The sequence below is a fragment of the Porites lutea genome, chromosome 8 (genome assembly GCF_958299795.1).
Source record: "Porites lutea chromosome 8, jaPorLute2.1, whole genome shotgun sequence".
In the NCBI taxonomy this organism is placed as follows: domain Eukaryota; kingdom Metazoa; phylum Cnidaria; class Anthozoa; order Scleractinia; family Poritidae; genus Porites; species Porites lutea.
Genome location: NC_133208.1, coordinates 12,404,541 through 12,427,681, shown reverse-complemented (window position 1 = coordinate 12,427,681; position 23,141 = coordinate 12,404,541). Strand labels below are relative to the sequence as shown.

Here is a 23,141-nt window from a genome sequence, read left to right as displayed (position 1 = left end):
GACCAGAATCTAGTCTGGTTCATTGCTAAAAAAGACAAAGCAAAAAAACAACATTTCCGAAAATTCTGTGGACAGGGAATTCTTACATTGTAAAAACATTTCCTACTTTCCAGTCATAGAAAAATTTTCCAAAGCTGTTCATAAGCCAGCCGAGCAAATAATTCGGGGCCTGGCGCACAACTCTTTGGGTATCACGTGTTTCTTTTGATTGTATCTTCTCTCTCTTTGCACGACACGTCTTCAAGATGGCTGCCGCACGAGGTAAGCGAAATAATTCTTGGAAAAAGGGTATTTCTATCGGGTAACTGAGAATTTAATCGTAGTTGAGATGCACAAAAGATGGAAGATAATTCCTCTATGGAGCGTGTGTTGATAAAATAGAGCATAGTCAAAATCTTTCCCAGCCTCCGTACAGCTTATTGTAAGCTTATTATATATGTACATGTGCCAGGCATTTAGCTAAAGCAATAAGATTTAAATACTAGATGGCGACGTTTTTTATTGTTAACCCTCCTTGAGTGTTCTGGTGTTATACATTTCAGAGCAGTTCATCATTTCTATCTTTTTATGAAAATGATGTGCATGCATGTTCAACTCTCTTTGTTTTTCAATGTTTTGTCTACTCTTTCGCACCACTTGAAATAAATTTGTTCAAAATAAATAACACCACCCCAGTTTAAAGCACTGAGAGTTAGTTATTCCTTTTAAAGTTATTTTCACCAATATTTTAGACTACCCTATCAAGAATTCCTTCATGTAGGGGTACAGAATGGTTCCTCACAAGAGTCTTGGAAAGTTTTGGCCAGATCTCGAAAATCTCAGAAGCGTATTTGATGGGTCTCGTAGTCTCATTTTCGAGTGATTTTGTGTCTTGGAATCTCAAGGAAAAAAACAGGGTCTCACAGCCGCAAAGTCCCAAATCTACCATTCTATAACCCTACATTTATGAGTATGTGAACTTTATTACCTCTTAGAAGTTCTAGCCAAATTTTTAAGGTGGAAAGCTAAGCACAGAAACTGAGAATAGAAACCCAGATACATGTAATTCAAAACCTAAAGTAAAAGAATGAAACAGTATGCACATTCTAGTTGCTGTTTTCCCTTCCTTTTCTTGTGATAATGAGTATGATTCATATATAACAAATTGTTTGTTATTTCCTTGCGCCTAGGTGCCTGCCTTCTGCTACTATTGTCCTTTGCCATTTTTGCTGATGCTGTCTCTCTGTCTAATGTATTAAGCCTTGAAGACCAAGTTAGATTTAAACAGACATTCTATGATGCCATGCCATTTAAAGACCTGGAAACAGCTGGCTATTCAGTATTAGGCTTAAAACATTATATGAAAGCTGAAGTACCACCAACACAGGTATGCAATGCAATAGAAAAGAGAAATCAGTACTTAATTTTGCCCTGGAAGCAAAATTTTTGGATCTCAACAAACTGTGGTCCTGCAAGTATGGCTGAAGAAAAAAATAATAAAATTGGTAGGTACATGTATGATGTACCTATAGATTGCACTCAGGGACAAAACAGTAGCTCATACTTTCTTTTATTGTTCTTCCATGGCAAGAAAGGATGTTGACATCCAGAAATTTTGCTACCATGTTAGTGTGACATCACACTTCTCCTCTCTAAGCAAAACAGACTTTGTTTACAGATACATACATACATACAGTACACCTTTATTTAAAGCTTTGATTCACAGAGTAGCTTTAAAATCATATAATATAAATCTTATATTTCTGAGAAAGGAAAATGATGATACAAAAGAAAGAAAAGAAAGGAAGAGTAAAGGAAGGAAAGGAAAAAAAAAAAGAAAAAGAAAAAGCATAAAGAGAAAAGGTCAGGTTAATGGCCTGGTATCTAAAGAGAGAGACACTCCATTCCAATTTTTTGCGAAAGTCCTGCCACATTTTAATGTCTTTACGGAAACCTGAATCTAGGAAGATGTGCCAGTGAAGAAACTTGACACCCTTAGACAGGTAATGCACTGTAAGAAGGGGTGGCCAGTGGCAATAATTTTACAAGCAAATTGTAGGGTGCTGGTCAGGACTGGAGTTCATGTAAGGTAGCAGATTTCCCGTTGGCCCACCAACAGATGGCTTCTTGAATGTAGGTGAGCTTATCTGCCAGAAAATTGTACATCGCAGTGTTACGTCGACGATACCAAACTTCTCATGTCATTTCAACTCCGCGATCAGCACGAAACGATAGAAAAAATGAACAAGGACTTGTTAAGCATTAGGAATTGGTGCTTTGATAATCAGCTTTTACTCAACCCAGATAAAACAAAACTAGTGATATTCGGCAGCCGGCAAATGACTGCTAAGGTTAGCGACTTTAGGCTATTTCTATTGGGGAAGGAACTCGAGCCCGTTAAGGCTGCAAGAGACCTTGGTGTCACACTGGACTCTAACTTAACATATAATGAGCATATTGTTTCTACTGTATCCTCATGCATGTCACGTTTGGGTCAAATTAACCGCGTTAAGCATATTTTTAATAAACACGCGCTAATTATTATTATAAATGCCTTAGTTTTTAGTAAATTATTCTATTGCTCTTCTGTTTGGAGCAATACTACTCAAACTAATCTGGACAAGCTCCAAGCAGTACAGAATTTCGCTTGTCGTATTTTGAGCGGCGCTAAAAAATTCGATCACATAACTCCTTTGCTAAAAGACTTGCGCTGGCTACCAATCAGGCAACAACTTTATTTTTGTTTTGCTGTTCTGGTTTTTAAGTGCATGACGAGTTGTGCTCCGGAGTATTTGACATCAAAGCTCGTTGGAAGATCCGCCGTCTCGACAAGGAATACGAGAAATTCTCAACTTTTGAACATACCACTCTTCCGCACTGCCAGCGGCCAAAGGACCTTTCAATATAGAGCAACCTCTCTCTGGAATGAGTTGCAGCCTGCGCTCAAACTTAGCCCATCCGTGACGGAATTCAAGTGTTTACTCAGGCAAAAACTTCTTAATGACTGCTTTATTTAATTAATTTAATTAATTTTATTGACCTTTGTCTTCTTTTATCATTGTTATATTCTTATTGTCATGTACTTGGTTTATAATTTTGTAATGTAAAATTGACTCTGAAAAGCCCCGTGGGGACGAGCCAATAAAGTATGTATGTATGTATGTACGGGGAGGTGGGTAGGGGCATCCCAAGACTTATAAAGAGATCAAAGATGTACCAACCTTGCCAAGGAAGTTTTTTTACTGTTAAATCTAATGCCCAAGAGGGATAGAGAGAAACTATGACAGCAAGTCACCTATATTGATAGAGGTGATTTTGGGGCATGTAGAAGAGCCAGAGGAGAGAAAGGCAATAGTCAGACCCTGACTGCTCACCTTAAGGTTAAATCCTAATTCCCCTCTTGTTTGTGAGCAAATGTGAGGCAATTTCAAAGGAGAATCTTGAAGTCTATCATAACATTTGAGGCTATTTTTCAGGAACACCTTCATATTTACTAGAAGGCAGTACTTGCATCAGTCTGTTTAAATTTGTCATCAGTTAATAATACATATTTTTCTAATGATATCAGGTGATGCAACATAGAATATCTTATCTCCACCGAGACTTCTCTTAGTTCAGTGAGATTTCTTGACTAAATATGAGATGACATTTCCATAACTGTGGAGCAACTCTCCTACAAATGTACAATGCAGAGTCTTTGTACATGTACTTTTATCTAAAATGATATCAAATTTTTATTAGTTACTACAGAAATTAACAGACAGTCAGGTTTTGTTCACACCTACACAAAACGTGACTGAGTAGAGTCAACGGGTACACATAAAGCATGTCTCTCATAAACATGGTTGAAATTACATTGCTCATATCAGCTGCTTGATTCAAACTTGTTTTATGTATGTTACATAATAAATTCATGTGAATGAAGAAATTTGAAGGTAGTTCATTAGAAGAAAAGAATTTTTGGGACAAATGAATTACTGAGTTTGTTTAAAATGCAATATCTTGTAATGAAGACAGCAAAAATTGTTTTCTTCTGGTTTAAATGGAACCATGCCATTTACCTGCATAAGGCTTGATAAGTAAGCAGATAAAGCAGAATGAATGCTACCTATACTTTATTTTCAATTTATGATGTAGGTGCTGTAAAAGTTGTTAAACCAGTCTCCACATTGGAACTGAAAAATTCTGTTTCCTGATAGTTCAAGTTCAGATTCCCCCCCCCCCCCCCCCCCCCTACCTCCTGCTTACTTCAGCCACCCACTTTGACGTGTTTCTGAGCAAAACTCAAACTACATGTAGTTACATTTCTGTACATCTTGAGGTAGGTTCGGTCATGCATAAGTAACCAAGTTTCGATTATGATACGCACAGTTCTCCACATGGGTGAACAAGTTTCACTGTGAAACATATTTCAATCATGATCAGACTACAGTCATGTGAAATGTATTTTGTGCCAGTGTGAACATTCTTGTAATTGTCTTGAGTTCATCACCCATTTGTGTTCTTCGTTTGTTCTTCTTAACAGGATGTCTGCAGATTTGCTAACGAAAATGTAGACAGTAGCAATGTGAAGTCAATATTCTTTGCATCACTTATCAGTAACACTCTTGGGAATTGTAAGGTATGTGTGTGTGTTTGTGTGTGTATTACACTGTAAAAATTATTGGTTCTCCTGGAAGGTAAAAGGAAAGGTCAGAAGGAAATTTTGTCAGTTGTGAGGAATCCATGTTGGCCTAGCTGTCTCTTTGTGTTATTTTTTCCTCATTAATGATACTCTATTTCATTTTGCACTTTTCCAGCTCACTGTCAGTGATGAAGGCAAGACAACTTTGTCAGAGGCAATTAAAGAGGGAACAGACATGCCAACTCTTTATTATTCAGTAGCAGCACAGAAGTATCTAGGGATCAAAGGTAACAGATCTGATTCTCAGTATGCCAGCAATGTACCTGCTATGTAGCCACCCGTACTGCCTGCAATACTGCTATGCCAGCAATAAGAACATAAGCTGCTGGCCATAAGAAACATTGCAGGTCTTTACCCCTGGTATGCCTATGAAGTTGAAATTGATTCATTGTCACAGGCATGTCATGGTAAAGACTGAGATGGCATCTGTTGCCAGTGGCTTTTGAAGAGGTTTCAGTCGTACCCTATTTATTTGATTAACTTCCCTGAGTGCTTATTACATTTTTGGACCTTGATAGTGGGCTCTTAATCGAGGTGGGTGTTTGTTTGAGGCTGGGTGGTTAATAACTTTTTCTGCCTCTAGGATGGGCACTAATTCGGGGTTGGGCACTTATTCGAATAAATATGGTATTTAAACCAAAGAATTTTATGCAAAGATTTAAAAGTTAGATTGACCATGAATGTTGTCAGCTTTAGCATGTCCTAGAAGTAAAAAGGGTTTAGAGAGATGTCTGCCTAAGAAAAGTCTATCTAAAATGCAGTCTTATTGAAAATGAATTTTCTTGTTATTAGTTAATACTGGTGAGGTAATCAAGGCAGTGAAAGCAGCCATCAACTCAGATGAAGACAGTATTTTAGGGTAAGAAAGAATTCCAGTAATTCTGGTAACCTCATTTATTTTCATGGCCACTTGAAAAAAAAAAATGAGAGTAGCTGCTAAAATATTCCAATAATGATGTTACAGTAAAACTTCTTGGATACAGTCACCAAAGAGACAGAGCCAAGTGTCTGCATTACAGAGGTGTATTACAGTCACACCTCCTGATACAGACACCAGTGAGATAGAACCAAGTGACCACATCACAGAGGTGTCTGTTTTACAGTCAAACCTCCTGATACAGACACCAAATACACAGAGCCAAGTGTCTGTATGGCAGCTCTGGTGTCAGTATTACAGTCAAACCTCCTTAATGTGGACACCAAAGGACGGAACCAAGTGTCCACATCACAGTATTACAGTCAAACCTCCTTAATACGAACACCAAAGGACGGTACCAAGTGTCCGCATTACAGAGTCGTGTGTATCACAGTCAAACATGATACCAACACGTAAGGGACAGAGCCAAGTGTCCGCATTACAGCTCTGGTGTCAGTATTACAGTCAAACCTCCTTAATATGGACATGTGACAGAACCAAGTGTCCACATCACAGAGGTGGCCGTATTACAGTCGAACCTCCTGATAGAGACCCTAATGAGACAGAGCTAAGTGTCCACATCACAGAGGAGTCTGTTTTACAGTCGAACCTCCTGATTCGGACACCAAAGGGACAGAACCAAGTGTCCACATCACAGAGGTGTCTGTATTAGAGTCAAGCCTCCTAATACAGAGACCAATGAGACAGAGTCAAGTGTCTGCATTACAGAGGAGTCTGTTTTGCAGTCAAACCTCCTGTTACAGACACCAGTGTGATAGAGCCAAGTGTCCGCATGACAGAGGTGTATTACCATCAAACCTCCTTGATACGGACACTAAAGGACAGAATCAAGTGTTCACATCACAGAGATGTGGAGGAAGGGATTGTGTGAAGCTTGGAATCATTGGGACTAAGGAATCTGTCTGTAATAAATACACTGAATGTAACTTGACCAAATTAACCCTTTCAATATTTTATTAGTTAACTTAAGTTGTCTTCATTCATAGCAAAAACAACCAAAAATACATATATTTGCAGTTTCATGTCCCATTAGTTTTTTTGTACTTCGAATTCTTAGCTGAACAGGAACATTTTGGTAGTGAATTATTCTCCTTGTTGAAGGTGCATGTACACTACAATGTACATATCATTGGATCTGTCCACATCTTATTACGGTGCACCTTTGCAGTTTTCTGGAGTTGAACTTACTCATATACATGTATCATTGTATTTTAGGGCAGCATATGCCATGCTCATTGCTGCAAGGTTACCAAAGGACACTGATGTTTCTTTCATCACTGAAATGATTGAGGTATGTAATTAGCCTTTTAATTCTCAGAGGGATCAGATTTATAATATTTATTTTGCAAGTAATGATGACAGTTATATCAAATATTATTTTAAAATAGTGTCATTAGAAATTGCAGCTACATGGAAGTTCCCCTCAGTGAAATGGCAAGGGCTGGGAAGACTACAGTAAAAACCCGCCACTAAGAACCTACATTTTTAGGAGTTAACCTAAACAGGTTCTTATATAAATGGTAGTTTGCAGAATTTTAGGCTATTTAGGTTCTTAAAATGGGTTCTTAATCCTGGAGAAAAAGTAGTTAGTATGCTTTGTAAGTCTACATATCTTGCACTCATTTTTCTTTAAAAAACATTTTTACAACAATGGCAATCTGCTTTTTTTGCTTCAAATATGATTCTTGCAATGCAGCTGTAATGTACTAGTATGATTTGGAAAATAAGAACCTGTTTTAAATTTCTTAGGCTAAATAGGTTCTTGTTTATAGGGAATATAAATGACCAATTTTAGGCTAACAGGTTCTTAATTTTTAGGTTCTTAGTTGCGGGTTTTTACTGTATTTACCATTGCAGATATGGTGCATAACTGTATTGAATGGCGCATTTCACCCGTAACATCACAATGCTTGTTTTCTATGCTGTTGTTCATGCATTTTATACACTCATTAGTGCTGATAGGAGAATTTATAAACAGTCGAGATACAACGTGATACAACTCACTTTGACTCTGAAGATGACTACTGCACAGGTTGTCGAAATGTCAGTCACTGTCAACAACAACAGTCCTATTCAGGACTATGTTCACCCGGACGATCAAACTCAACCTACTTTTTACATCCTCTCTTTGATAACCTACTTTCCTTTATTCCAGCAACATTAATTTTATCTTTCATAAGACTGTTGTATTATTAGTTGACCATTTGCTGGTCCTTTTAATTTTTTTTTAATCTTTTGTACTGTAGGACACAGTGGCTCAAGCTGATGAAGTTGATAACAAATATCTACAGGTACATGTACAACTGTTGATTGTACGGCCTTTGTGATCTGCTTTACCCACATTTTAATTGAACTAAATTGAATCTGACATTTGGGACATGTTTCCCATCCCAGCTGATACAGTTAACTTTATCGGTTATGGTCTGACTTTATCCTTGGTTGAATTTTTTGCTTTGTTTTTAAGTATACACAATTGTAATCAATGGTTTCATTGAGTTTAATAACACACAGAAATTTTAGAAATTTTATACTGGTTGAGTTGTTGAAATTTAAACAAAATGTACACGAATTGAACAATTGACATTACATGTATACTCAATATTTTGTTTTCCAATTTCTGTACAGTTTGAAGGTGGACTTTTGGTGACTGCAAAAGTTGTTTATGCTACATATGCTTTGTCAGAGTTCCTGGGAAAAGCTCCAGCTATCACTGAAGTATGTGGCATTTATTTATTTTAATACATCTGCTTTGTTTTGTTTTGTTTGTGTATTGGTTGTGCCTACTGTCTCCCTATGTTGTAAGCAAGTCTGTGTATTTCCTCAGTAAATCCAATTCCAATTAAAAGATAATTATGGTCATTGCAGTGGTCAACATTTCGGGACTTCAATGGGATTTGAACCCATGGCCTCTGTGTTAGCACTGCAGTTCTCTACCAATTGAGCTATAGACCCAATGCAAAAATGGCTGCTTGATTAACATTCTTTTGTTTGAATTTAAATTAGCCTAACTAGCCTCGTTCTCCAGTACAAAATTCAAAAGAATACATTTTCGCAAGCGAGGCTAGTTAGGCTAATTTTAATTTAAACAAAAGAATATTAATCCGGTAGCCATTTTTGCATTGGGTGTATGAAGACCCATACATTGGGAGTGGGCCTATTTGTTGAGTTCATCTTAACTCATGAAAGGAATGAAACATAGAATGTAGATAAAGATGATGTGAACTGCGGAAGTACAAATTTACATGAAGATATGATTGTCGCAATGGTCATTACAATTTATTTGCAATTGCTTAAATTGCAATGATCACTGCGACAATCATATCTTCATTTAAATTTGTAGTTCCGCAGTTCACATCATCTCCATTCCATAAATCCAATATCATGATAAAAATTGGCCTGGTTGTTGCAGTACTTTATTTTGGCAGTCAAAAAATGCTTTAAGTGACTAGCTTCAGACAGTGTTTCATTGCATTAATGTCCAGTTTTCTTACTGAATGATGTGGCAAGTGCAGTTTTTTTGCAAGTAAACATTTTTACCTCCAGCATGAGGTTTTGTTTTGAGGAAGTCAGTTTAGCTTTGTTTCTCATGAAGTCTTGTTGTTTATCTTTCAGGAACAAGTGATCAAGTTTGCAAACTATCTTCTAACAAGAAAACATGTTCAATCTGTGAAAGACACTGCAACACTGCTTATAGCCCTTGACCAGCTAGGCAACAATCCAGTGAGTTACATTCTGTTTGTCCTTCTACATGTACATTCATCCACCACGACGTTAGTTTTGCTTATTTTTCTCGAAATGCCTCAATTAGCTTCCACCTTCAAATACATTGCTCAGATATTTTGGTAATCCAGGGTAGTAGTAAATTCAAGTATTTACAGAACAGTTAACTCCCCCATAGCGACTACTTCTCGTAACCGACTGCCTCCCTTAAACCTTTAAGTCCCGATAGTGACCAACATCAATTTTCTCCTAACAATATCCATATGTTGCCAAGAGAAATGGTTATGAGAGTTAATATAATGATCACAAAAGAGAAAAATAATGCTTTGATATGCTATCAAATTCTTTCAACTAATTCGTTAAGGAAATGTATGGATATCAGTTTGGAGAATTTTTAATTGGATGTCGGGTCTTAAAGGGTTAAGGAACCACTTTGAAGATAATGTTTTCGTTTCTCAGTCAAATACTGTTTATAAAGCTCTCTTGTAAGCGACCAATAGTTAAATTTCTTAAATGATGGTGACCACTTTTTAGGCGAGAAATTTGACATGTTTTGTTTTTTGTTTCTGGTACATGTAAGCGACCACCCAGCTTGATCATGAATGATTGTAAGAAAACCATTGCTCGAATGTCACAAAAGTTCAGTTATCGATAGTGCTGACCAAGCATGCTGACAGATTATAGCAGTCTACTTACCAAAAAAATGGCTGTTTTTTGATCTGTAGGTAAAAAAGTGGATTGTAATCTTGGAGCAAAATGTTATGTATATGTACAAAGTTTTGACAGTTCCAAGCGCTATTTGATATAATGAGCTTATTTTCAACCACTTTGTCAGGTAACAAGCTAAAAGGGTGTTTACTTACAAAGAGAGTTGACTGTATATTAATTTAATCTTAATTTTCTTGTTTTCAGTTCCATGTCCCAGTTGTAGTACAGCTTTATGGGTCCCCAGTTGTTTCTGATGATCAAAAGATGGTCAAGGTTTGTAAGAGAATGTGTTATCTCTATAAGAAACATGCACAACGTAATCTGAAACTCCTACATTTTGGCTGAAGGTCTGTACATGTACATGTAGATAATCACTTTAACATTTTTAATTTTGTCTTATTTTGGGCTTAAAATAAAAAAAAAATTACAATTAAAAAAATATAATGTTCAATGAATACTTGCAAGGGTAGGAATTTTGAAGTCTGATTCTTTTCTTCTTGCCAGTGGCAATGTGAAGTTTCATCTAACCTGAATATATATTTCAGGTCCGTGTAACTAATGTCATGGACAAAGCACTAGGTAAAATGACAGTGACTGCCACATCAGCTGAAGACACTGAAGGTACAACAGTACTGAGCAACAAAGTGTTCACTGCTGGACCTGAAGAGTAAGTGCACTCAGTTATTTCAAACCAAATATAAAATTCTCAGTTAATTCAGCAGTCAAAATAGGGGGAAATGGCAGCAGAATGAAGTTATAATAATCATGGTAGAACTTAGTACATTACAGATACATTCAGTTTTTTTCTGCACTTGTTGATTGTTAAGACTGTTCTAATTAAAAACTTTGGTAATAGTTCTTTGAATATTGTTGTTTTTAGACAAAATTAGTGGCTTTATTTTTGTACAAAGTTAAAATAGATCAGTCTCGTAGCAGCTAACATTTTGACAGACCCTTGCTTACTAGTGTTTGTAAATACAAATTTACTTGTTTCGTTGGTAATATACCAATTATTATATTGACGTGCTGTGATGTGCCTTTAAGTTTGCATTTGTGGCACACATTTTCCCAGAATGCATATAATGCTAATTAATGGGGTATTAATTTTGCCCACACAAGCTTGTAGTAATAAAAGAAATAATATTACAGATGTACAAATAACTTACTTTTGCTCAGTAAGGAACGTGCAGATTATTCATACATGTAAAGGAATAATAACCCAAATTAATACATGACTTGTAGCTATAAACCTAACAAATAATGTAGAAAGCACAGATTTTGTTCTCTAAACTAATGATAATTACCATTAAAATGAACATTGCTTTTTTGCATGAGTTGGTTAAACTATCAACTTAAAGTTACAAGTTATAAACCATTCCACTGTAGTGACTTCATTGTTATTGAGACTGATCTTGGGCGAGGCATGTTTGCAGCTCATAGGTAAAGTACATTGTAATTTCTCAAATCAAGTTTAAAAAAAGTAAAATGAGATGTCTAAATTGTAGTTTTTAGGAGCAGTGTAAACCTTTTAGCATTGAAAAGATGTCATAAATTTTAATATATTAAAAAATTAAAACTGTGGGAATATTACCTTTAAGAGTAACACTAAAAATCTAAAACATTATTTTTATTAAAATAATGAACTAGTAAGGAAGTGTAAAAAATTTCAAACAATTGAATTTTGCAATAGTAATGTCAGTCTTCAATAGCAATCAATCATTTATAGTAAACCTCGAGCAATGCAATAATTGATTATGACAAATACAAACATTAAAACTTGTATTTTGCCTTTAAATGGTCTCATTGTGCAGTTGTAATCCACTGACAACCCTTTTCTGATACATATTTTTTCAACTACATTGGACTGTACTGTAGGACAACTTGTCAGTTTTCCATGATATGATTGTAGTCTGTTTGTTTTTTAGCTATCAGTTAAATTTCATGACATCAAAACCTGGCCCTGGAGTATACACTGTCAATGTTGGGTAAGTCAAGTTTGCATTTTGACATAATAAATCATCATAACCTTTTTCATAATCACCGTCATCTTCATCAGACTCCATCATTTCCTTGATCATCATCATCATCATCATCATCATCATCATCATCATCACCTTGAACATCATCATCATTATCATTATCCTGACCATCAGCTTTATCTTTATCATCTCATTACTATCACTGTCATCTTTTTTTAATTTTGGACAGGCTGGAATCCTGGCCATATTCATTGTTGTTGTTATTGTTGTTAATCAACTGGCTTGACAGCGATTGCTTGTTATCAGTTATCTTAATTTTTGGCGTGTATTGAAGCAGCAAATTATGTGTTTGTTATCAGCGTGAAACCACACAAAGAGGACAAGCGTCTTATTGGCACCACTTCTGGCCAGGTAAAACTAATTCACTCATTATTGCTGTGCTTAACAACAACTTGTGTAATGACAGCTTGCTTCTCTTTCTTCCAGTGATATATTAATATAAGGCTTTTGTTTGGTTAAAATTACATTTCTGAGGAACTGCTCTCTTCTGGCAGGTTAAAGTTAAAGTTGTCACAAAAGTAAATGTTGAAGACGTGGAATTATCAGTTGTGGACAAAGAGCAAAACATCAAATCCAAGACCACCAGGTAACTGTCCATTTCTTTTTTCTAAAACGTTTGTTTTGCAGTAAATTGCTCTGTGAGCGATTGGGATAAAAGTTTCAGGATTATTGAAACATCGCAATAAGTTTCCCCTGATCTTGCAAACAACACTCATCTCCCTTGGTTGTTGTTCAAGGGAAAATTAGCATGCAGGGTTTTCAGTAAGATTTCAAGGTGCTGGGTATGTGCAAATGATAGGCCAGGAATTGAAAAGGTAGGACGATTTGTTGGTTCTATTTTCCTTTTGTTTCCTTTAACCCTTTGAACCCTAAGGCCAAAATTTGAATTCTCATATGTTACCCCTATTCATTTCCTACAGAAGTAGTGGGGAGAAGTTGTGTGATCATGTCCGTAATTCTCATGACCACTCTGTTTTACGAAGCATTGATATTACAAGGAGAAATTTGATGCTGATCACTCTTGTGGCCTAAAGGGTTAAAATGAGGCCAGGATCCTGCTCATAGTAGTAATAAGGTTAAAAGTAAAGGTAAACCAACCATGATATTTTACGTCAATAATTTGTGGCAGTAATTCAACTGATAAACTTGAGCTCAATGGTGTGCTCATTTTAATTCCTCTCTCCATCAGTGTGTCATTTTAAGGTTCAGGAGCTTAGTGTCCAAATAAGCACATATGCCCGAGGGTACAGCTGATTATAATCTGGAAAAAAAAATAGATGCACTCAACTGAGATTAGGAATATATGTATGCAAAATGTAGCAAAATGAAGTCAGTGAAATTAGTAAGTGATGGTAGACATCTCGCTCCTTGCTTGTAACCTTCTTGATGGTGTCACTTTTTTACTGTTTTTCTTGTGAGCACTGTACCTTAGCAATAACAATATAGATGGAAAAAATAAACAATTAACTACTGCATTTTCCTTCCTACTGAAAACGCAGGAAATGGCATTTCCAAGACCTTAAATTTCAAACCCCTCTATTTTGGAGTGCCTTCAGGGCTGTAACTTTTTACCTGTGCATACCCCTTTAAAATCTCTTGCTACGCCCGTGGGGGTATTGAAAGCGAGTTAAAGCTCTACCGAAAAGAGCAAAGTTGAAACAAGGATGTTATGTCACCAGGAATAGAACTTGGGACCTCTCGCACCAAAGACTGCATTCTAACCAACTCCGTACCAACTTTGCTCCTGATAGGTGCAGCCCTGTGTAAGGTCTCAGCATCACTCTTATTTCAGGTTCATTACTTTACCTTTTATGTATTGTTTTTCAGTGTCAAGTACCCTGCAGCCATTACCACCGTTATAGAAGCTGACTACCACCAGAAAGTTGTGATGAAATTCTCCTTGAAGAGTGTCTCCTCTGGGGATCTGTTTACTCCTCATCAGGCATTTGTTAGACTCACCAATGAGAAAACCAAACAAGAGATCTTCTTTGTTGCTGAACCAGAGCCAAGTAAAGTGTTCAAGTTTGATCTGGTGAGTGAGAGCTAGCTCTGCCATTTATACATTATTTTCAGCTTCTATTTAACAATTATTCCATGAGTATGTGTTGAATATGAGATGGTAGATAGCCAAGGAGGCACATAGCGCCAAGTTGGCTATAATCCTCACATATCCAACAAGCGCGAGTGCAATAATATTTTATTGTTTTGTTAAAAAGGGCCACAAAATTCCGAGAATTCTTCCATGTATCATTTTTTCCCTGCTTTCAATAATTTTTTCTCTTTTGTTAATATTCAGGATGTTGGTGCCACTGCAAAGGATTCTTTTGGTTCCCTTTCTGGAAAATACAAGATGGTGAGTGATAAAGGGATTTAAATAGTAGAATCCTGCGATCCAATCGCACTTTTTTACATTCCTGTGAACAAAGGCACGTAACTACTGAATAATGATTTGGGTGAAATTATCTACCCAAGCCTCAACCTTGTTTTTGTTGTTTGTGATCGCTGTTGTGGAATGCAGAAAAGGTCTGTGCCTACTGGTATTACAGCCTATGTCATAAACGTAATTAAAATTCAGTTAGTAACATCTGTGAAGCAGCACTGATATCCTTGTTCTTGGCCCCAAAGGACTAAACGAATTACCAGAAGTGCATTTTGAATTTCCCTTCATCTTGATTGGCAAATCGACAATTGGTTTTTGAACGGGCCAATCATGTCTCATACTCTAATCCTGGTACAAAGCTGGGAACCCAGAACAAGGATTTCAGGGCTGTTTTGCAGACAGACTTAGCCTGTGTACAGCCACCCATGCCCCTGAGAAAAAAATAGGTGAAGGGGCCCCTTCTCTGATTTTTTCCAAGGGAAGGGGGCGGCTATACACGGGCTAGACAGGCTTTAACCTGAGTTTAGCTGTGATGCAGGTAATGGTATGGATGGCATTAAGGAATCGTAAAGTTCTATTTTGGTAGACCTAGTTAGCTGCTTTACTTCAGTATAAAGCAACTCATCACTTTGAAGGGAACAAAAATGATATTAATTTCTGTTTCTTGTAAAGTAATGAAAAACAAATACAGTGGTACCTTGTAATGGTACTGCCAAAGACATACATACAGTTGAAGTTGCCTGATGAGTGTGGTCCTACAATTTCGGACCATATGAAACAGCACTGTCGCAATAAACGATCAATGATTACTCCTGAAGCCTGAACTCCTGTGATTATTAATACATACATACATACATATACTTTATTTATGCTCGAAATTTACAGAGTAGCTGTAGAGCTAAAATCTTCGAGAAAATAAGTTAAAATAAAATAAAATATGCTATATTACAATTCCAATATTATTTATAAACTATATACAACATTATGAATCTTATTTAAATAATAACACCACAGGATTTCCTTCAAAGACTTGAATTTTAAATCTGTCTATTCACTTTTGTAGTATAAATGAAAATTCTAATTATAAAGATGGTTCAAGATTATTTTTTAAACATTTTTTTCATGATTTTCTGATTTCATCTCTTTTCAAGGATCTTATTGTTGGTGATGCTGTGATTCAAAATCCTTTTGAGTGGAAAGTGGTGGGTGTATTTTTTTTTCTGTTTGATGCTCATGTGTTGTAAGTCACTGTTACAAAATCAACTAATGTGTTAAAAAAGGTTTACAGCCCTTAACTTATCCAGCTAGTTTACAGGCACTCAACTCAGATACTTACAAACAAATAATTCAAATACAACATAACAGGATTTATAACCCCAGCTGGCAGGAGGCAACCAGTTGGCTATTTACAAGCGTGGCCAAGGATTTGAACTCTGGAAAACCAAGAACAAATCCAGCAAGTGGTCAGAGTGGGACTGCTGGAATGCGAGTCTAATGCGCTGACCACTTGGCCACGCTGCCTCCTTCAATCAATGTTTTGATTTCTTTTTTTTAGGGTGTTCTGTCATTAACCTTTGCTGAGGACCCAGCCAAATCAACCAAGGACAAGGAACATATGTACAATGCCAGGCCTGAAATTGAGGTACTGCCAAGACTTTATTTTATTTTTGTTTGGTGTTTGAATTAAAAAATGCGCCTGCCATGTTTTGTTAGAACACCTGGCATGCTTTTCTTGAGTTACAAAACTTAGGCTTTTGCAAGTTTTATGTTGGCGTAAAGTGGCTACAATGGAAGTCAAAAGAACTTGAGACACAGTGCAGTGCTGCATCCCAACCTTGAGATAAGGGGGAGGCCTAGTCATCCAGATCCTTACATAAGGGGGGACGGGGGGAAGGGGCGGCCCCCCCAAATTTTTTCGGCCCTTCAGGCCTTAGTTTGGTCTAAAAATAAGGGGGGCCCAGGCCCCCCCGGGCCGCTCCTCTGGATCCACCACTGCAGTGGAAGAACCCTTCCAAGTAATATATAGGACTCTGTTCCTAACAACAATATTATTTTTGGACCTGCTTTGGGTTCATCTCTTCATCCCCCCCACTCCCCCACCCCCCCCCCCCCCCCCGACAATGTTGTGACATCAAACGGACTCATTTCCACCCATTGCGCTCAAAATTCAACATTTTTGGGGGTGGGAGCCCGCCGGAGGGGAGAGGTTGCCAGTTTTACTAATATCACTGGAAAGGTCCCAAAATGTTTGACCTCCATTGTAAGTGATGCTATCTTAAGCAGTTCCAGCAGTTGCCAAAAATGTTCACAGATTTGACAGAAATTAATATGAAAATACCAGTTACTCCTTCAAACTGCATAAGAATTCAGTATTAAGACTAGTATCATGGGTGGCCAAAACTGCAGAGGTTCAATTGACAACAAATTACACTCATTTGACTTGAAGTACAGCTTGTCTCAATTTCTATGTAGGTGACATATCATGCTACAAAAGCAGGACAAATGCAGTTTGCAGAGTTATTTTTTAAATTTTATATATTTTGAACTTGAAATTTATGTTGCCAAGTGAATCAGTTCATTATGCTCTGTCTGTTGTTGCTCTCAAGACTCAGAACCATCTGAATTTTAAATTACAGTTTCAAAATATATTTCATGTTGTTGCCTTTAATTTAGCACATGTTCCGTGTCCCAGAGAAGCGTCCCCCAAAGGCCGTCTCAACAACCTTCACATTTCTCATCTTTGTCCCACTTGCTATCATGCTTATTGTGGTAAGTTTTCTTTGCCTTTATAGTAGTTTTTTTGATGGATAATTTTATTTAAGTTTACACTTGCTTTAGTGTTGAATTGCTTTCCTTCTTGTTTAGCTGCATAAATCTCATGTCACTCGATGAAGGGAAAAGCAATTCAAGACTTCACAAACTGGGGAAGGGGAGGGGGAAGAAGAATATTGGCATGAGCTTTTGACACAAGGATTTCTGGGATTATTTGGGTCCAGTAGCGTTTTTAGTCATGATTGGTCAGTGGTATCCAAGGGCAACCATAAATCGGTCATAGCTTACTATTGTCCACCCAAACGATAACCAAAAAAACTGCGATCAGTCTCCCTTTTCCTTCAGATTTAGTAAGGGTAGTGCGCGCCCTTAGCCACTTGTGTGGTCATTTTCCTGTATTGTGCGTTTTGCTCGACAGACTAACAAAAAAGAGAGACAGCTATTTGTCTAAAAGCCTAATATCTTCATACTAATAATGTAGTGGACAATAGTAACAGAGTGGCTCCCCCATTTAACAAACTGTAGCGTACTGGTCATCACGTTGCGTTAAAAGGTATCGACCAAAACCATAGATAGCGATCGGTGATACTTCACAATTTATTTATCGTTTAGGCACGTAAAAACTGTAACAGAAACAACAATGAAATTATCGAGAGTCTAGCTAAGAGACTTGAACACAATGTCTTAAATAACTCGGCGATAACATGATACAAAGCAAATACGATTATCGACTAGTTCGGTAGGTAAATAAAGACTGATTTATCCGTGATTCATGCAACAATAAAAGCGAAAAATATATATTAAACGAAGAATCATACCTCTTTTCCCGATTAAAATGATTGGACCTTACAAACGTTCATATAACCGATCACGATATAGTCATAAAGTACAAAGCAGGATTACAAACGATTACACAATCATCGGGCCTCGCCCCCTAAGCTCGTGCGCATGCAGGTTAGTAACGCAATACGAAGTAACGCATTCGTAACACAAACTGCTATACAATAATGAACAAGTGGATATAATGAACAACATTCTTAACGCTTCTTGTAGTTCCTGTATGTAACTTACCCTTGCCACTTCATTAGAGTTCAGGCGTGCTTTCCATTCACTCCAAAATTCCGGAAATTTTGGTTAGAAATCAGATGGAATAAACCATTCCAGTTTGTTCCAACCGAAATATTTGGGAACTCCACTTTGACAAGTTGGTCCCTTTCTATTTGACGAAGGTATTGTCCCCAGTACAGCCCTTCTGTTTCCTGCATAACCCAAACTTTCGGTGGCTTGGGGTCAGTACTGTGCAACATGAATTATGTACTGTTCCATTGGGCACGTGGAATTTCCGAAATTTCAAACCGGAATTTTTGTTGAATTGAGAGCGCTCCAGGTTTCTTAACAATGTAACTTAGAGCACCGCCGTGCTTTAACAGTATCGCCTTTTTTGCAAGTAATACAAGAGTGTTCTTACATATGTAAATGCTACATATAGTACATATAGTGCGCTGTTTATAAAGTACTAAGAATTTGCACCAGTCTGTGTAATGTGTTACTAGTTTGTGATGTTTTTCTTCAGTTGAGCTAGTGACTTAAGATGGTGCTACAGAGATGATCTTATCTCCACCGAGACTTCTCAATTTAATGAGATTTCTTGACTAAAAATAAGATTACATTACATTGGTCCAACCACACTTTGTATACATTTAAGAAATTTCAACTGCTTAGAACTGAGGTCTGTCATTGAATTCTGTGTGACCATCAAAATCAAAGCTATCAAGCAGTACTTTCTTATAGCACTGGTTGTTATGCCACACAAGGTTGATGAATTTTTTGACGTTGTGGTTGAAGTGACCAGAACTCCTGAAAATAAAACGTGAAGGAATGTAATGCACCGTATGGAATCCCGGGCCATTGTCTGCTACAGTCTCGCAATCCTCAAAAGTTACGTAATAAATGGGGAAAATAAAAACTGCGTACATGTATTTACAAATATTGTGATTTTTCTTTTGAAATATGTGATTCTTCTTTCTTTAAGCCTTTGCATGAAATTAAGAGAACTAATTTAATACATTTGTGAACTACGGGACTGTGGAAATAGTCGTTCTCCTTTAATAACTGATTTCAATAAATTCGCAGACGACAACGAGGACTGCAAACCTGCAGGATCGATGCAGGAGCAGTTGTCAGACCACTTGACTGCAGGAGGGGTCGTTTATATACTTGATTTAAATAGATTTATTGACTACAGTACACCGTGACTGTGGGAGTGTCAATTAAAAGCACACTATTTTTTTTTATCACTGCGGGACAATTGCCTTTTATCGCCTCTAGGTGACCAGGTGTTCCGAAGTTGCTCCTGGATTTTTAAAGACTGTTTTCTGTTTAGTCGACGTGAGAGCTTCCATCGGTTTTAATTGTTAAAAACTGTGACTTTTGTTTGACTTTCAGTGGATAAAATTGGGAGCAAATCTATCAAATTTCCAGTTTTCTCTTGGTGGAATTGTCTTTCACCTTGGACTGGGAGGTGAGTATCTCCAGAATGACCAACATCAATTTTCTCCTGACAATATCCATACATCATCAAGAGAAGGTTATGAGAATTAATAAAATGATCACCAAAGAGAAAATGCCTTGATCTTTTGACAAATCCTCTCAACCAAACCTGAAGGGAATGTTTATTATGCTCTACAAGGTTGCTCTAACTTTTGAGTCTGTGGATCCTAATGATTGTATGACCATTCAAATGAAAGATACTGATCAGTACTTTCTTGTGGGACTGTTTATTGTGCTGTACAAGGTGGCTCTAACTTTTGATTCCTAAATTCAAGGACTCAATTGGAAGCTACTGAGCCGTTCTTTTCGGCGGTGCTGTTTTTTATGCTCTATTAGGTTAATCTTACTTTTGAGACTGTGGATAAAATCCTTAAGGGTCATTGTATCAAAAAAAGCTTTTCAGCATAATTAAAAAAATGTAGGTCGTACTATACTGTGTGGTTCTGAGTGTGGCAGTTTTATTCATACACGTAGTTTTGAAAGCTTTAGTGGAGTGAAATTTTAAAATACTTTAATTTAACATTTTACTGAAATTCACTTACGGTATGCCATACATTGTTCTAACATTTAAATGGGTTTGCTTTTCTTTTTCAGCCATTTTCGTTCTGTACTACTGTTTCTTCGTCAGCCTGGTATGTTTTTGATTTTGTCATTAGGTAGCTTAAGCAACGACGACGGCGACGGCGACGGTGACGGCGACGGCAACGAGAATGGCATAAAAGCAATAGGTTCAGATTGGCAAAACAACAATTTTGCACGTGCATCACGCTTCTTTGTATATTTCTTTGCCGTCAATGCACGACTACAACGTGAAAGTGCCCATACGTTGTTCAGGTTTTCAGTTATTCCTTCTCCGGTAACCTTACTTAAAACTTTTTGTTGCAGTATATTGATTATACGGTAATTAAACAATTATTTGATGAGGCAGAGTATGATATGAAGAATTATGCACATCTAGGGAGGGTGATATCTGCCAACATACAAGGCTGAGGCGGCTAACATTCTCCTTGATTAGCATAATTCTTTACATCATCGGAAAGCCGGCTGCTTCTTCACTGTTCGAATGTTTTTACAACTTGACTTCTCCGTAGAATGAACTCAAAACCATCAACAGTTCTTCAGCCGGTTTACGATATGAACGGATGTTTTTTTCTTGGCACTTGATATTTTAAAAAATGCAGTCGACGTCTTTCAGTAGCTTTTTTGTATATTGTTGCGTAATTTTCCACTAGTGATAAGGTTATTTTGATCTAAAGGGTTTTCTTTATCGTTCTTCTCACTATAGCCACTTAGATATTGATCGCGCCGTTTTGACCGCATATTGCAGATCTTCGGCAGGTGATACCACCGTGGTCACGAACCTCGCTCATGGATGATGGGTTTCGATCCCGTACATTGTTGGCATTATTAGAGGACGAAATTGCAGTTCCCTTATTGCTCCTTTTATTTTCCTCTTACTAAGCTCTCCAAAGCTTCCCGTTTTGTCAATCATCCAATAATTAAAACTCTACTTGACAAGTGGAGGATATCTTCAAAACTTTGTCTGTGTTAACTCACTATATAAAATTATCTTGGGATTTAGACTAATCAGAAACGGAGATATTTAATTTTTTTATTGTTCACAGAACATGTTCACGACTCTGAAAATCTTGGCTGTGATTGGTGGATTGACATTCTTGGGTGGCAACAGTCTTCTGAGCAACATCGCAGCCCGCAGGTGAGCTGGGACGAGTTTTTATTCCAAACCTCCAGAGCAGTTTCTGTGGAGTTGCATTTCGTTCTTGTTTCAAAAGATTTTAAAGCAACATTGTCTTTCTATCTCTTTCAGGGGTAAACGTCCTGCGATGTAAAAGAATTAGGCTTGCTTTAAATTCTTCATTTTTACAACGTGTTTATTGTTCAATAAAGTAATTCTTTAAAATAACAAACGTCCTTTTTAACTCCTGGATTACGATTTCGGCTCGGGATTTACAAGCTTTCCTCGTGTTCTCCCAACATCCCGCGTGGGTTATCACGCCGGTAAACCCATAGAAGTGTGGTCTATTGCTTTTATAAATTAACTTTAAGTTTTCTATGAGTTTACCGGCACAATAAACCATAGGTTTTCAACCAATCAGAACGCGCGTACTATCTCAGTTATTTTATAATGTTCAATAAAGTAATTCTTTAAAATAACAAACCTCCTTTTTAACTCCTGGATTACGCGTAGCGTAAGGAACTAGTTTCGTAATTAGTTAGCTCGCACGAGAAGGCCCGACGTCCATACGACAACTGTCGTAGATCGATCGTTCCCGTTCCGCGATCATGAAGTGCTGAGCGTGCGTTGTGCCCAGTGCTTGTGATGTTATGATTTTGTACCTTTAAAAGGACGATAAGTGTCTTAATATGGACTTGCTGTTTCAAATACGGATTATGGCCCACTCTGAGCACAGGCAGCCCAAGCTCACGTCACGTGAAAGGATTAGATTAATTATTAGCGGTGTGCGAGCCGGGACGTGACTGTTCAACGAAAGCGGTATTGGGTTACATGGCGGCCGTGAATTTATAAAGGATTTGTATGGGAATCCACGTTATAGATTTAGGAAGATAAATACTCGTAGAAATTCTCAATAAAAAACGTCTTACCTTATTTACATGGTGTGTTCTTGCTTGCTGTGTGGTTATTTTCCCGATCCGGTGCGATTTTAGCGATTTTTTTCATTTCTGAGTTTCCACTACTAAAGAGAGAGCAAGGCCGAACACTTCCAATCTGGACAGCCCGCCGAACGAAGCCAAAAATTCCAGGTTAAAATATCCCCACGGCCAAAATTCCACCGCAGAATCCAACTACAAAGGTTAAACTTTCATTTCAACTTTCTAGCCACGCAATCGCATCCCTGCGAGCGACGCCAGGCGGCAGTTTGTTTCCCCGATGAAACAGTAAAACGTTGGGCCAGAACCGCGTACAAATCCACCACGACACAACGACCGTTGAAATCGGCTTGGTAACCTCGTCACGTTGACAAACAAAGACTCACGGGGTACACTAACGCAAATTCAGAACAGAAATTCATGTTGACAATTTGCGTTAGTGTACCCCGTGAGTCTCTGTTTGTCAACGTGACGAGGTTACCAAGCCGATTTCAACGGTCGTTGTGTCGTGGTGGATTTGTACGCGGTTCTGGCCCAACGTTTTACTGTTTCATCGGGGAAACAAACTGCCGCCTGGCGTCGCTCGCAGGGATGCGATTGCGTGGCTAGAAAGTTGAAATGAAAGTTTAACCTTTGTAGTTGGATTCTGCGGTGGAATTTTGGCCGTGGGGATATTTTAACCTGGAATTTTTGGCTTCGTTCGGCGGGCTGTCCAGATTGGAAGTGTTCGGCCTTGCTCTC

General features: G+C 37.6%; 1 protein-coding gene across 1 annotated transcript; it reads left to right on the top strand.

Moving 5' to 3' along the window:
* Window positions 1-118: 118 nt before the first annotated feature.
* Window positions 119-21,697, top strand: LOC140945854 (dolichyl-diphosphooligosaccharide--protein glycosyltransferase subunit 2-like). Its single transcript, XM_073394906.1, has 23 exons — window positions 119-261; window positions 1,170-1,366; window positions 4,505-4,600; window positions 4,779-4,890; window positions 5,456-5,522; window positions 6,816-6,891; window positions 7,847-7,891; window positions 8,226-8,315; window positions 9,213-9,320; window positions 10,233-10,301; window positions 10,574-10,695; window positions 11,954-12,013; window positions 12,367-12,418; window positions 12,562-12,653; window positions 13,895-14,099; window positions 14,364-14,420; window positions 15,599-15,649; window positions 16,003-16,089; window positions 17,121-17,216; window positions 19,665-19,740; window positions 20,364-20,401; window positions 21,395-21,486; window positions 21,598-21,697. Exons 1-23 carry the CDS (start codon window positions 246-248, stop codon window positions 21,617-21,619), a joined length of 1,926 nt encoding a protein of 641 aa, XP_073251007.1. The 5' UTR covers window positions 119-245; the 3' UTR covers window positions 21,620-21,697.
* Window positions 21,698-23,141: the final 1,444 nt, after the last annotated feature.